At 36.8% G+C, this 12069-nt stretch overlaps 1 protein-coding gene across 3 annotated transcripts in view; it reads right to left on the bottom strand.

Moving 5' to 3' along the window:
• Positions 1-12069, bottom strand: part of LOC117289338 (copine-3-like) — a 58426-nt gene that overhangs the window by 38502 nt on the left and 7855 nt on the right. For 2 of the 3 annotated variants that reach the window (XM_033770419.1, XM_033770418.1), the window contains exons 1-3: positions 9744-10104; positions 8990-9167; positions 3385-3564 (exon numbers count right to left, since the gene is read on the bottom strand). In XM_033770419.1, coding sequence (XP_033626310.1) covers positions 3385-3564; positions 8990-9167; positions 9744-9757 — 372 coding nt within the window. In that variant the 5' untranslated portion in view covers positions 9758-10104. Of the gene's footprint in view, positions 1-3384; positions 3565-8989; positions 9168-9743; positions 10105-12069 lie in introns of those variants that run through there. The other variant, XM_033770420.1, reaches the window with a different exon arrangement.

The raw sequence follows: 12069 nt of genomic DNA, 5'->3' as shown, positions 1-12069 counted from the left end.
TCTTTGATAGTCTAGGCACTGAAGTGTACAGGTATCATGGTATTAAATACAATATATATTTATTCGAGCTGGTCAGTAAGTTGAGGTAAAAAAGGTTTAAAGCTAAAAAAAATTCAGATAATGTTATGATATCTTGGAATTTTGTAAATGATTAAGGCAATTCACCCATAACTCTTGCGTTGTATAAATCTTGTGGTCCTGAAAATAATGCTGCTCCAGTACAATTATTGCTGAAACTGGCTTTTGCCGAGCCATTACCAAAATGTAATTTTTCACTTGGCTTTTGTGAAGTTCCACTTGAGTAAAACCTAGCAAAGGATGTTTCATTATTTAAGACTGGTAATGGTCACATCAAGTCCAGAAATAGATACACGTAGATGCAGTGCATGTCACATGTTACGTTGTTGGTAAGATTATAGAAAAGATCGTCTGTAAACATGTCACTGTTTATGATTCGTATTATAAACATGTTTGATGGGAATACTGGCTTGCTATGGGTTTTTACCTAAACGATCCTGTTTTACACACTGAACAATGTGTTATCAGCTGAGCAAATACAATTAATGTTCTGAAACAACCTCATATTTATGCATTGAGCAACTGCACTGTAAGGTAGTAATAGACCGATCCAGTACGCTCCGCCCACGACGCACGTGTGAGCAAGAACACGTGGGGCTCTCCAATGCCTTTCTGCACAACTCTGCCGCGCGCGCCAAGCAGACGCGCACACAGACACACAGACTGGTCCCCTGTAATAAAGACGGGTATTGGTTTATACTTATAATACCTCTACTGCCCTGACCCTTCTCTGCAGGGGGGGGGGGGCATACAGACTGGTCCCCTGTAATAAGGACGGGTAGTGGTTTATACTTATTATACCTCTACCCTGACCAGTCTCTGCAGGGGGGGCATACAGACTGGTCCCCTGTAATAAGGACAGGTGGTGGTTTATACTCATTATACCTCTACAGCCCTGACCATTCTCTGCAGGGGGGAGGCATACAGACTGGTCCCCTGTAATAAGGACGGGTATTGGTTTATACTTATTATACCTCTACTGTCCTGACCATTCCCTGCAAGGGGGGGGGGGGTTGGCACACAGACTGGTCCCCTGTAATAAGGACGGGTATTGGTTTATACCTATTATACCTCTGCTGTCCTGACCATTCTCTGCAGGGGGGGGGGGGCATACAGACTGGTCCCCTGTAATAAGCACGGGTATTGGTTTATACTTATTAATAATAGTAAGACATTTGTAAAGCGCCTAATGCAAAAGCCTCTAAGCGTATTAAAGTACCAATAAAATAAACAATTAGAGAAAGATACAAGATACAAATAGGCAAATTACAAAAAAGAAGCTTCAAACAAATGAGTTTTCAACAAGGACTTAAAACATTGTAAAGTATTAGCTTGGCGAATATGCACAGGAAGACTATTCCAAAGAAACGGTGCGGCGTAAGAAAAAGATCTGTGGCCATAAAAAATGGAAGAAGCTCTAGTAGCAGAAAGCAATGACTGTTGAGATGATCGTAAAGTCCGAGTAGGGGAATAATGATGAACAAGTTCAGATAAATAAGCAGGAGATTGACATGTTTGAGCCTTGAAAGTTAACAGAAGAATTTTGTAAACTGTTCGAAACTTAACTGGGAGCCAATACCTCTACTGTCCTGACCATTCCCTGCAAGGGGGGGGGGGGTTGGCACACAGACTGGTCCCCTGTAATAAGGACGGGTATTGGTTTATACTTATTATACCTCTACTGTCCTGACCATTCTCTGCAGGGGGGGGGGGGGGTTGGCACACAGACTGGTATTGGTTTATATGTATACCTCTCCACTGCCCTATAGTTACTCAAATTCTGACTCCGGTTTAATACTTGATAGCAGACCCATACTTAAATACGCTGCTGTAATTTAAAACCATGTATAATTCAACTCATCAAAAAATGCTAGAGAGTGTGCAGAAGAGACAATTCACATGGTCCACATCTTAAAGACACTCTACACTATTGGTAATTGTCAAAGACCAGTCTTCTCACTCCGTGTATCTCATCATATGCATCAAATAACAAACATGTGAAAATTTGAGCTTGATAGGACTATGACATGGCTTCCTGTCATCCACCATGAAGAAACGTCCAGGAGCAGTGCAACAACTAATAGGCCTATGACATGGCTTCCTGTCCTCTACCATGAAGAGACATTCAGGAGGAGTGCAACAACTGGTAGGAGAAGTCCACAACTGGTAGGACTATGACATGGCTTCCTTTCCTCTACCATAAAGAAACATCCAGGAGTGCAACAACTGATAGGACTATGACATGACCTCCTGTTCTCCACCATGAGGAAACATCCAGGAGGAGTGCAACAACTAATAGAACTATGACATGGCTTCCTGTCCTCTACCATGAAGAAACATCTAGGAGGAGTGCAACAATGGTAGGACTATGACATGACTTCCTGTTCTCCACCATGAAGAAACATCCAGGAGGAGTGCAACAACTAATAGGACTATGACATGGCTTCCAGCAACAACTGATATGACCTTGACATGGCTTCCTGTCCTCTACCATGAAGGAACATCCAGGAGGAGTGCAACAACTGGTAGGACTTTGACATGCCTTCCTGTCCTTCACCATATAGAAACATCTAGGAGGAGTGCAACAACTGATAGGACTATGACATGGCTTCCTGTCCTCCACCATGAAGAAACATCTAGGAGACGTTGACAACTTGTAAGACTATGACACGACTTCCTTTCCTCTACCATGAAGAAACATCTAGGAGGAGTGCAACAACTGGTAGGACTATAGCCGTGGCTTCCTGTTCTCCATCATGAAAAAACCCCAGCAACATCCTCCAGTTTTTTATGTGTTTTAATGTCCTTATTTCATAATCCTTAAAAATATAGTTGAAGACAAAAACAAAAACCAATCATAAATGGTATTCTGACAAAGTTAAGCTATTTCTGCTCATTGTTTTAGTTCACAAACAAACTTAACTTACCTTTGTGGCCACATGTTTTGTTAGGGTGTAATTGCATCCTATTTTGTGGCCACATGTATTGTTAGGGTGTATAAAAAATACATGTACATGTAGTTGCATCCTTCTTTGTGGTCTACTATGTGTTTTAAAAATGAGGTTGTAAATTAATTTGGTCAGCATCTAGGTCTATTTTGGACATCCTGTTTTGAACTGAAATATCCAACTTTGCATTGTAAGTAAGCAATCTGGACGTACTAATTTATAAGTTTTGTTTAAATGATGACACCTTAATTAAGAGCTTGATTAAGTGGTCTGAATCAGAGTGGATGATGAATGGAGTAGGGGAGATGAGAGAATCAAGAGGCCCATAATTTGTATATTGACAAAAGTTTATACTTACCACTCCCAAAGTGCACTCTATAGCACCAAGAAAATCATCATCATTTAATGATTTAGACTTATTGTCGATGTCGACAACTCCAATACGAAGCTTCTGGACCTCTTCAAAGCAATACTCAATCGTTATCCCCTTGGTGAAGGTAGGATTCAAATTGTTCTTGATCTGCTCTGTCCGATCAACCTACAAATGTAAATAACAGACATACAGTACAATATACTAATATACTTTAATTTAAGGGAAGTCGAAAACACCAACAGGGTCCTGACCATCATACGTATGACCATGCCCCTGCAAGGAATTAAAAGAAGCTGTTTAGAGAGAAGGTACACGTTTGGTAATTACTCAAAACAAATATTAACTTAAAAGCTGACTTGGTAACAAGCATTGGAGAGCTGTTGATAGTATAAAACATTGTGGGAAACAACTCCCTCTTTTTTCTTTCATCATTTTCTTGTACTCGTACTGTACAGTGCCTTTAAGATTACCTGCAGTGCTTTTAAACACGCTTAATATGGTCACAGGGCTCAAATTTTACACTGGACTACATGGACTATTGAGGCAAGTAGATTTAGTGTTGGGCTGGTAAACTTATGGGTGGAATAGTTTGATGGTGTTTTGGGAATTACAGTGTGAGGATAGGGTCTTTATACCTGCATATAGAAATAACCTAGTTGGTGGCTGGTTGCTGTTAATGAATTGAGTCAAAGGCAGGTCCATTAACAGTGGTCAGCCAACAACCAAGGTCGTTATCACAAAGTGAAGACTGGCTTTCCAACCTGTTGTTGCCATTAATAAATGAGTTTTGTTACAAAAAAAAAACAATCATCAGAATGTTTTTTTTTTATACTGGTTGGTCTTGTAGAAACAATTCTAGTTCAGTAAACATTCTTTTAAAGACACAAGCCCTGTGGTCTTAAAGGCAGTGGACACTACTATTGGTAATTGTCAAAGACTAGCCTTCACAGTTGGTGTATCTCAACATATGCATAAAATAACAAACCTGTGAAAATTTGAGCTCATTCGGTCATCGAACTTGCAAGATAATAATGAAAGAAAAAACACCCTTGTCACACGAAGTTGTGTGCGTTTAGATGGTTGATTTCGAGACCTCAAGTTCTAAACTTGAGGTCTCAAAATCAAAATCGTGGAAAATTACTTCTTTCTCGAAAACCATGGCACTTCAGAGGGAGCCGTTTCCCACAATGTTTTATACCATCAACCTCTCCCAATTACTCGTCACTAAGAAAGGTTTTATGCTAATAATTATTTTGAGTAATTACCAATAAATTACCAATAGTGTCCACTGCCTTTAAGTGGATGTGAGTTTGTTTATAGAAACCTTTTAAAGACACAAGCCCTGTGGTCTTAGTGGATGTGAGTTTGTTTATAGAAACAAAACTGCAGTGTCATTTTTGCATTACTTTATTATTGTGAATCTATTTTGTATTGTATAATGAACAATCAATGCTATAATTCCTATGAACTGTTTATAAGAAGTGGAACCAAAATCAGTCAAGCAGCTGGAGAATGAATGGTCGATGTAACAGTCCGTCTTTTAAAGGCAGTGGACACTATTGCTTATTACTCAAAATAATTATTAGCATAAAACCTTACTTGGTAACGAGTAATTGGGAGCTGTTGATAGTATAAAACATTGTGAGAAACGGCTCCCTCTGAAGTGACGTAGTTTTCGAGAAAGAAGTAATTTTCCACGAGTTTGATTTTGAGACCTCAGATTCAGAATTTGAGGTCTCAAAATCAAGCATCTGAAAGCACACTCTTCGTGTGACAAGAGTATTTTATAATAATCTTGCAACTTCGATAACCAGTTGAGCTCAAATTTTCACAGGTTTGTTATTTTATGCATATTGTTGAGATACACCAAGTGAACAGACTGGTCTTTTACAATTACCAACGGTGTCCACTGGATTTAACATGTACAGTAAGGCCAAATAATTTTTTTTTTAAGTTTAGCATCCCGCTTTTTTGAAAAAAGGAGGGCAGTTTCTTTATTGTTTTGTTTTTACATATTTTGAATACTATTTTTAGAATATTTTTTTTTTTCCTTTTTTGTTAAAAAAATGGGGGGGGGGGAAGGAGGAAATAAGGTACAAAATGAAAAAAACAAAAACCTTCTCTTGTATACATGTAACCTTGACTATACCTATTGCATCAATACAACCCTTGCTCTATGATACAACAAACTCCTTTTCCCTCCCAAGTTCCCCTCCCCTCCAGCCCAAGTTTGGTTACTAAACATAGCAGTTGCTAATAATAGCATCATCCATAGTCAGATGGTGTAACCATATTCACTTCAGTCCAGACTTCAGATTTTTGCCACTGGCTGTTCAGATGATTAATTGTATCCCTGTTTCTGTAAAGCAGTTAGCTACACATTTAAAGTACTACCTGACTTCTGCTCAAAGCATTGTCATTAGGTATGCAGACAGCAGTCGACTATTACACGCTATAGTGATCTGGAATCAGGGCACAACTGAGAGATGTGTTTTACGCTGTTTAAATCAAATTATCAGAGATCTTATTTGATCTATGATGGTGTCTTTTACCGACAATTGAAATCTAGGCTAATCTGAGTGAGGATGGGAATGGGATTACTTGAAATGATTGAAAATACATTAAAGGGTTCTGTGGCTAAAAACAGAAGCAAAACTAAACCAACAAAAAACAAACAAACCCCAGTTGTTAACCTTTTGTTTCTTTTAGTTTCTCCTTGTAGCTTTTCAAGATGTTTATAAATAATGTTCTTTGAGAAAGACTGTATGAGGGTAAAACATAACCCTTAAATGCTCTGGCTTAATTTGATTCGGGGAAAGTTAAATACTGTAGCTAACCATTGTAAAGTAAACAAATGTATTTGTACACAAAACTAATCAAGAATCTTAACCAATCCCATGCGAGATAAATTTGCCTTGTGTCATCCTTGTGCAAATTAGAGGCCTTCAAATTTCTACATTAAAACATGATAAATCTGAATTATGAGACACATTCTGACATGGTACAAAGAGACATGTACATATGTAGTGGTCGAGCGGTCCAGTACACAAGACTCATTACGTTCAGGAGGTGCGGATTTGAGTCCTGTCAATGGCATAAATATAACATGTATCTGGTTTTGGCAATTTTGTCAAACGGCAAGACAAATTTGTAAATTTGTAAGCACCTTGTAAACTCTTAAAAGATGCTGACACAACTTTGCAATAAACAAATAAAAAAACTGTCATATTGATCTCTTGGCGCCTTGGGTACCTAATTAGGCTCCAGTATTACCATTATACACATTGTTAATGTACAAATACCATATTGAAGCTTGTACCCGAGGCGCATAAAATAAGATTTCTATCAAGTACAGTGTGAGATCCATTTAATTACATTGTTAAAACCAGGGCTAAAATTGTACACAGGCAGCAGGCCTGGGGGCCAGTGAATGGTCTAGATAAGGGCAAGTAAACTCTGACTGAACAAGTCCAGTATTTTCTTATACTAGTAATTGAATATCAATAGCTAACTTTGAACAATCATAAATAACCCACAATTGAGTCTGATCTTCAATTTAGTTGAGTAATGAAGTTTTCTGGACTGTGTGTTTTTTTATTTATTTTTTATAAAACCAGTTTACATTTTAATCTTAAAACTTTTCTCATTTGAAAAACAAATTATGAGCTAAAAGTCCTGTGGTGTTGTTTTATCCCAAATTCGAACGCTCTGGAAACGTTTCCCTCCTAAAAAAAATATATATATAAAATCGGGGCAAATTTATACCAATGGTTTTGGAATAATTTTACACCAACTACAAAGAGTTTCAACCAAAAGTCTAAAGTACTTTGCTGGTGTGCATTTTCAGTTAATTTAGCTTTGAACAGCGGACTGATGCCTCCCCTTTTGGGATAATTATTATTATTATTATTAAAGTAAATCAGAAATAGATCCAGCATATTTAAAGCCATTATACACTTTCTGAACAGACAAAAAAATAAAAGTTCACAGATTTACAAATAACTTACAAGGTTTACAGAAGGTAATGGTAAAAGACATCTCTTGAAATATTATTCCATGAAATGCTTTACTTTTTGAGAAAACATTAAAACAATATCAATTCTCGACATCGAGAATTACGGATTTATAGTAAACACATGTCATGACACGGCGAAACGCGCGGAAACAAGGGTGGGTTTTCCCCGTTATTTTCTCCCGACTCCGATGACCGATTGAGCCTAAATTTTCACAGGTTTGTTATTTTATATATAAGTTGTGATACACCAAGTGTGGGCCTTTGGACAATACTGTTTACCAAAAGTGTCCATTGGCTTTGAAGCTCAATTGATTCTTCTCAAACAAAATACACATTTCTTGAGAAAACAAGTTAAAACTTAAAAAATAATTTCACTTTTTGGAAAATATATGAAGCCGAGCTGAGTACAAAACATATGAACAAACATGTAACAAACATAATGTGAGGTTAGCATGTATGCGAACATCATGGCATTTTTCACATTTATAATTTCAATAATGATCAATGTCAATGAAAACAAAAACTCTTAATGATATTTCTTTAAATAATTTAAACCAATATAAAACCAACCCTTTCATTTCTTTGAAACCTTCCTTTACTGTTGATGATTAATTTCCCAATGGTCTTGAAACTCACACAGGAGCAAAAAATTTGCAAAATGAGATTTTAAAGGAATGTTTAAGTTTGGTAATCACTCTTGAAACAAATACAAAAAAGACTTACTCGTTTAGAAATAGCATCTTTCGATCATATTGACCCATTTCACCTGACGTCATCATCAACAAAATCTTGAATGCGCCATACTGGTGGGCAATTTCACTGTACGTTTTTATATATAACTCTATGCTGTGCGTTATGCAGTGAAAGTGCGCGTTTTAGGCGACGCGGCATTATTACACGTAAACCTAACTTGCCCACCAACATGGTGAGCGCGGATCAGTCGCCGCGTGTGACGCGCGTGCAAGGGGTCAATAAAGCATTTTGAGAATCTTTTCACATCAAAGTATTTTGGTTATGGAAAAAAATCTCAAAATATATCTGTCATTAACCGCTATCTCAAAAAAAAAAAAACTTATGAAAAGAAATTTTGACAGGTTATTTCGACTGTAATCTTTGTTTTTTAATCTTATATTATATAAGATTAATAAAATCAAACAGCTCCAAAGACCAAAGGTATACTTACCCATTATATTGTTAAAGACTCTTGACACTATTTGTAATTGAACAAGACCAGTCTTCTCACAGCAAATGCATAAAATAACAAACATGTGAAAATTTGAGCCTAATTGGTCGTCGAAGTTGTGACATATTAATGAAAGAAAAAACACCCTTGTCACACGAAGTTGATGCTTTCAGATGCTTGATTTCTAGACCTCAAATTCTAAACCTAAGCTAACTTCTTTCCCGAAAACTACATCACTTCAGAGGGAGCCGTTTCTCAGTGTGTTATACTATCAACCTCTCCCTATAACTCGTTACCAAGTAAGGTTTTATGCTTATATAATTATTTTGAGTAATTACCAATAGTGGCCACTGCCTTTAAAAATAAAGGAAACTAATTATGATTGAACTCACCTCAACCCATACTTTCTGCAGTGTATCAAACACCATTAAGACTGCAACTGGATCCGACTTGGAAGTAATATCCTTATCAGGCAGATTCTTACAGGAAAAGCGTAACTCTACAGTGCTAGAAAGCTTTGGCGGTAGTCCTGGTGGGGCGTTCCCTGCCATGTTACACTTTGGTTTACTCCTGAGAAAATGTAGAAATAGATGTAGATTGTAAAAATACATTCAGAATCTGAACTGGTACGGTTATCTTGCAGCTAGAAAGTTGCAAGATTTTTTACAATAAAAGTTAGCTATTAACAATTTTTTTATGAGTTTTAGTTTGACGTTTAAAAAAAAATGTTTTCAGCAAAACAAATTGTGAAAACACCTCTCAGGTATATATCAGTGCCTCTTGATTTTGTTTTGGTTCCCTGTGAGTTTTTTTTGCAAGCTAACATTTCCCCATTGAAATACTCTCTACCAGTGAAAACCCATATTTACTGGCCGGGTTCATAAGTTAAACAAGTAAAACACCAACAAATGTGGAGGGGTGGCATGGTTCAACTAATTATTCTATTCAAATTTATCTGTTCCACCAAAGTTAATATCTTAATGAAGTAAAACATGATCTATTACATTGCTTTTCCAGACAATCTTAAAAGAATGTAACAATCCAAATAAAAGCAACCTCAATCTCTTCCGACACTCAACGACTTAATTGCTCCACAGTAAATACAAAGAGAGGCTAATGATTTTTGCTATTAGCAACAATGCAGACCTCTGTCTCTTCATGATGTTTGCTCTTTCTCTCTATGTCTCCCAAGATGTGTCCGCCTCTTATGGGTCTCTCTGGAGAGCCAGCGATTACTACAGCAAGATTCCTAGGGTCTAAAGATTGCCTCGTTGCTAACTGCTGACATTGATCATGAAGTGGCCTTCTGTGATACCTTACTCTGGAATGTCTTCCCTGCTGTGTCCTCCTCAAGATGTGATGTGATGGCATCCGTGGGATGGGCCTAGTAGGCACACTCAAGGTTCACTATTTATTAGTCACAGTTGGTTAGGTCGTTGCTTTTTTAATCCAAGAAATAATTTACAGCGGTTGACAGGAACCAGCAGAGTCACTTATGATTGGTACTTTTTTCCTGCGTCTTCTTTTTCTGTCATGAGGCAAGGACGTCTCCAGAGGGGGTGATGATGAAATTTGGATCAGTGATAAAATTATCGTCTTCACTTGTAGGCCATACAGGTACCCAAAAATTTGTATGTGTACAACTTTTTTCTTAATGAATCTTATTTTTTAATTCTGGTTAAAATTTGGAAATTTATCTTTTACAAAATCGAATGCAAAATTATCAACTAAATCCCTGAAATTGCATAGTGTACACACACACTCCAAGCCCAACCTAGTGGCATTTTTTGCTTCTGTTTATTACAGTGAAGTAGGGTACTTAAAGCTCTTCATACATTTGTGAATGAATGTATTGTTATTTAATGATTAACAATACAGTGCACCGCTTAGTACTTAAAGCTTCCCTGATGAGGCCGTGTTCAAAGAAGGTGTGTGTACAGAGTCTGCACTATTATGCAAGGTAAGATTGGAGCTCTTACTTTAATTCAGCCACAGAGAAAGGTTTAAAAAAAATTGTTTCATAAAGATGAAACTGAATTTGTTACTGTTTTCTCACCTAGTGTACATGGTTCATATGATGAGCATGAATTGTCTATAAGTTGTGATAAGAACCAAATCATCTACTTAAACTACATTTGGAGCCACATCTATGCACCCATTTCTCTGTAACCCTTCCACCTTCACGAAGAACATTCATACAGCACTAAATCAAATATTTTGACTTCTTTAATTATAACAGTAACTCCTCTTCACAATTTATCAGTATGAAATTTGTTTTACTCATCTGTGCAAATTAGTGATGCATTTGGAAAGGTTTACTTTATTAATTGTTTATGTTTAAAATCGCATCAATTAATTATTATACTAGGCCTGTATGCTTCGTTTTTGAAAGGGCAAGGGTACAACGGCATTTTCTCCTTGGTAAAGGGCACCCTATGAGGAAATTGTACATTTTTACAGGAGCATTTCAAGGGCACCGACCTCATTCAACTTTAATATTTGAATTAAGTACAAAGCTGATGTGTCTACAATGCAATAGCACAGTTTGCTTTCAATGAATAAATTAACACGTAAGAGTGATCTTGAGTTCTCAATATTTACATTTTATGTGCATTTCTAGGAAAAAACTGCTGTCCTAAAAGAGATTGTAGCAACACATGAGCAAAACAAATGGATAAGTGTTCATTATTATAAAAAAATAAATCATTATATTTATAGGTTCATTTTGGAGAGTTGCCTTAAATTTTTGCATAGTGTCGAGTAGGATAAACACTAATGTATTTTAACCGATAAACCAGAGTTACATTTATCTACACAAATCACGAACACTATTACACCACCATACAACAGTGCACTTGTTTTGTGTGCTAAATAATAATATTTCTGAATGGTCACGACATTTGGATCATCGGAATTGTTTTTATGTTAAAAAAATTATTGTTTGTGAAAATACGTGTCAAGTCTGACTCATTATAGTCGAGTATGACAATTGTGAGTCTTTTGCTGACCCGACTCAAGTCAGAGTAACTAAAAGTGTGACCTGAGACGTGATTTGAGTTCGAGTCCTAAACTCAAGTCCTACAAACGGTACATAAATTGCAGTAAACCATATTACTGTACAAGTGTGTACATTGCAAAACAACTCATTTCCAAATTCCAATTAGATGCAATTATGTGTACAACATTCATTACTTGGATGTGTGTGTCTCAGATGCTTTGAATACCACTCCACCAAAAGATGCAATATTTACCTCACAAAGTCAGACACAAACATTGTTAGGGCATACATAATGTACTCAATTCATTTTGCATTCAACTTAATTTTCAGGTGTGAAAATGAATCAACTGTATGCACTTCAAATGTTATCCTTGACTTCATTCACCACATCCCCAACCCCAACTAAAGCAGTACACCTGCAGTAATATGAACTTACAGTGTTGTAATTCCTAATACTGCTTTGGTATCATCTGC

This window comes from Asterias rubens, chromosome 4 (assembly GCF_902459465.1).
Source record: "Asterias rubens chromosome 4, eAstRub1.3, whole genome shotgun sequence".
Classification (NCBI taxonomy): Eukaryota; Metazoa; Echinodermata; class Asteroidea; order Forcipulatida; family Asteriidae; genus Asterias; species Asterias rubens.
Note: the sequence above shows the minus strand (reverse complement) of the source record. Positions and strands in the feature narration are given on the sequence as shown.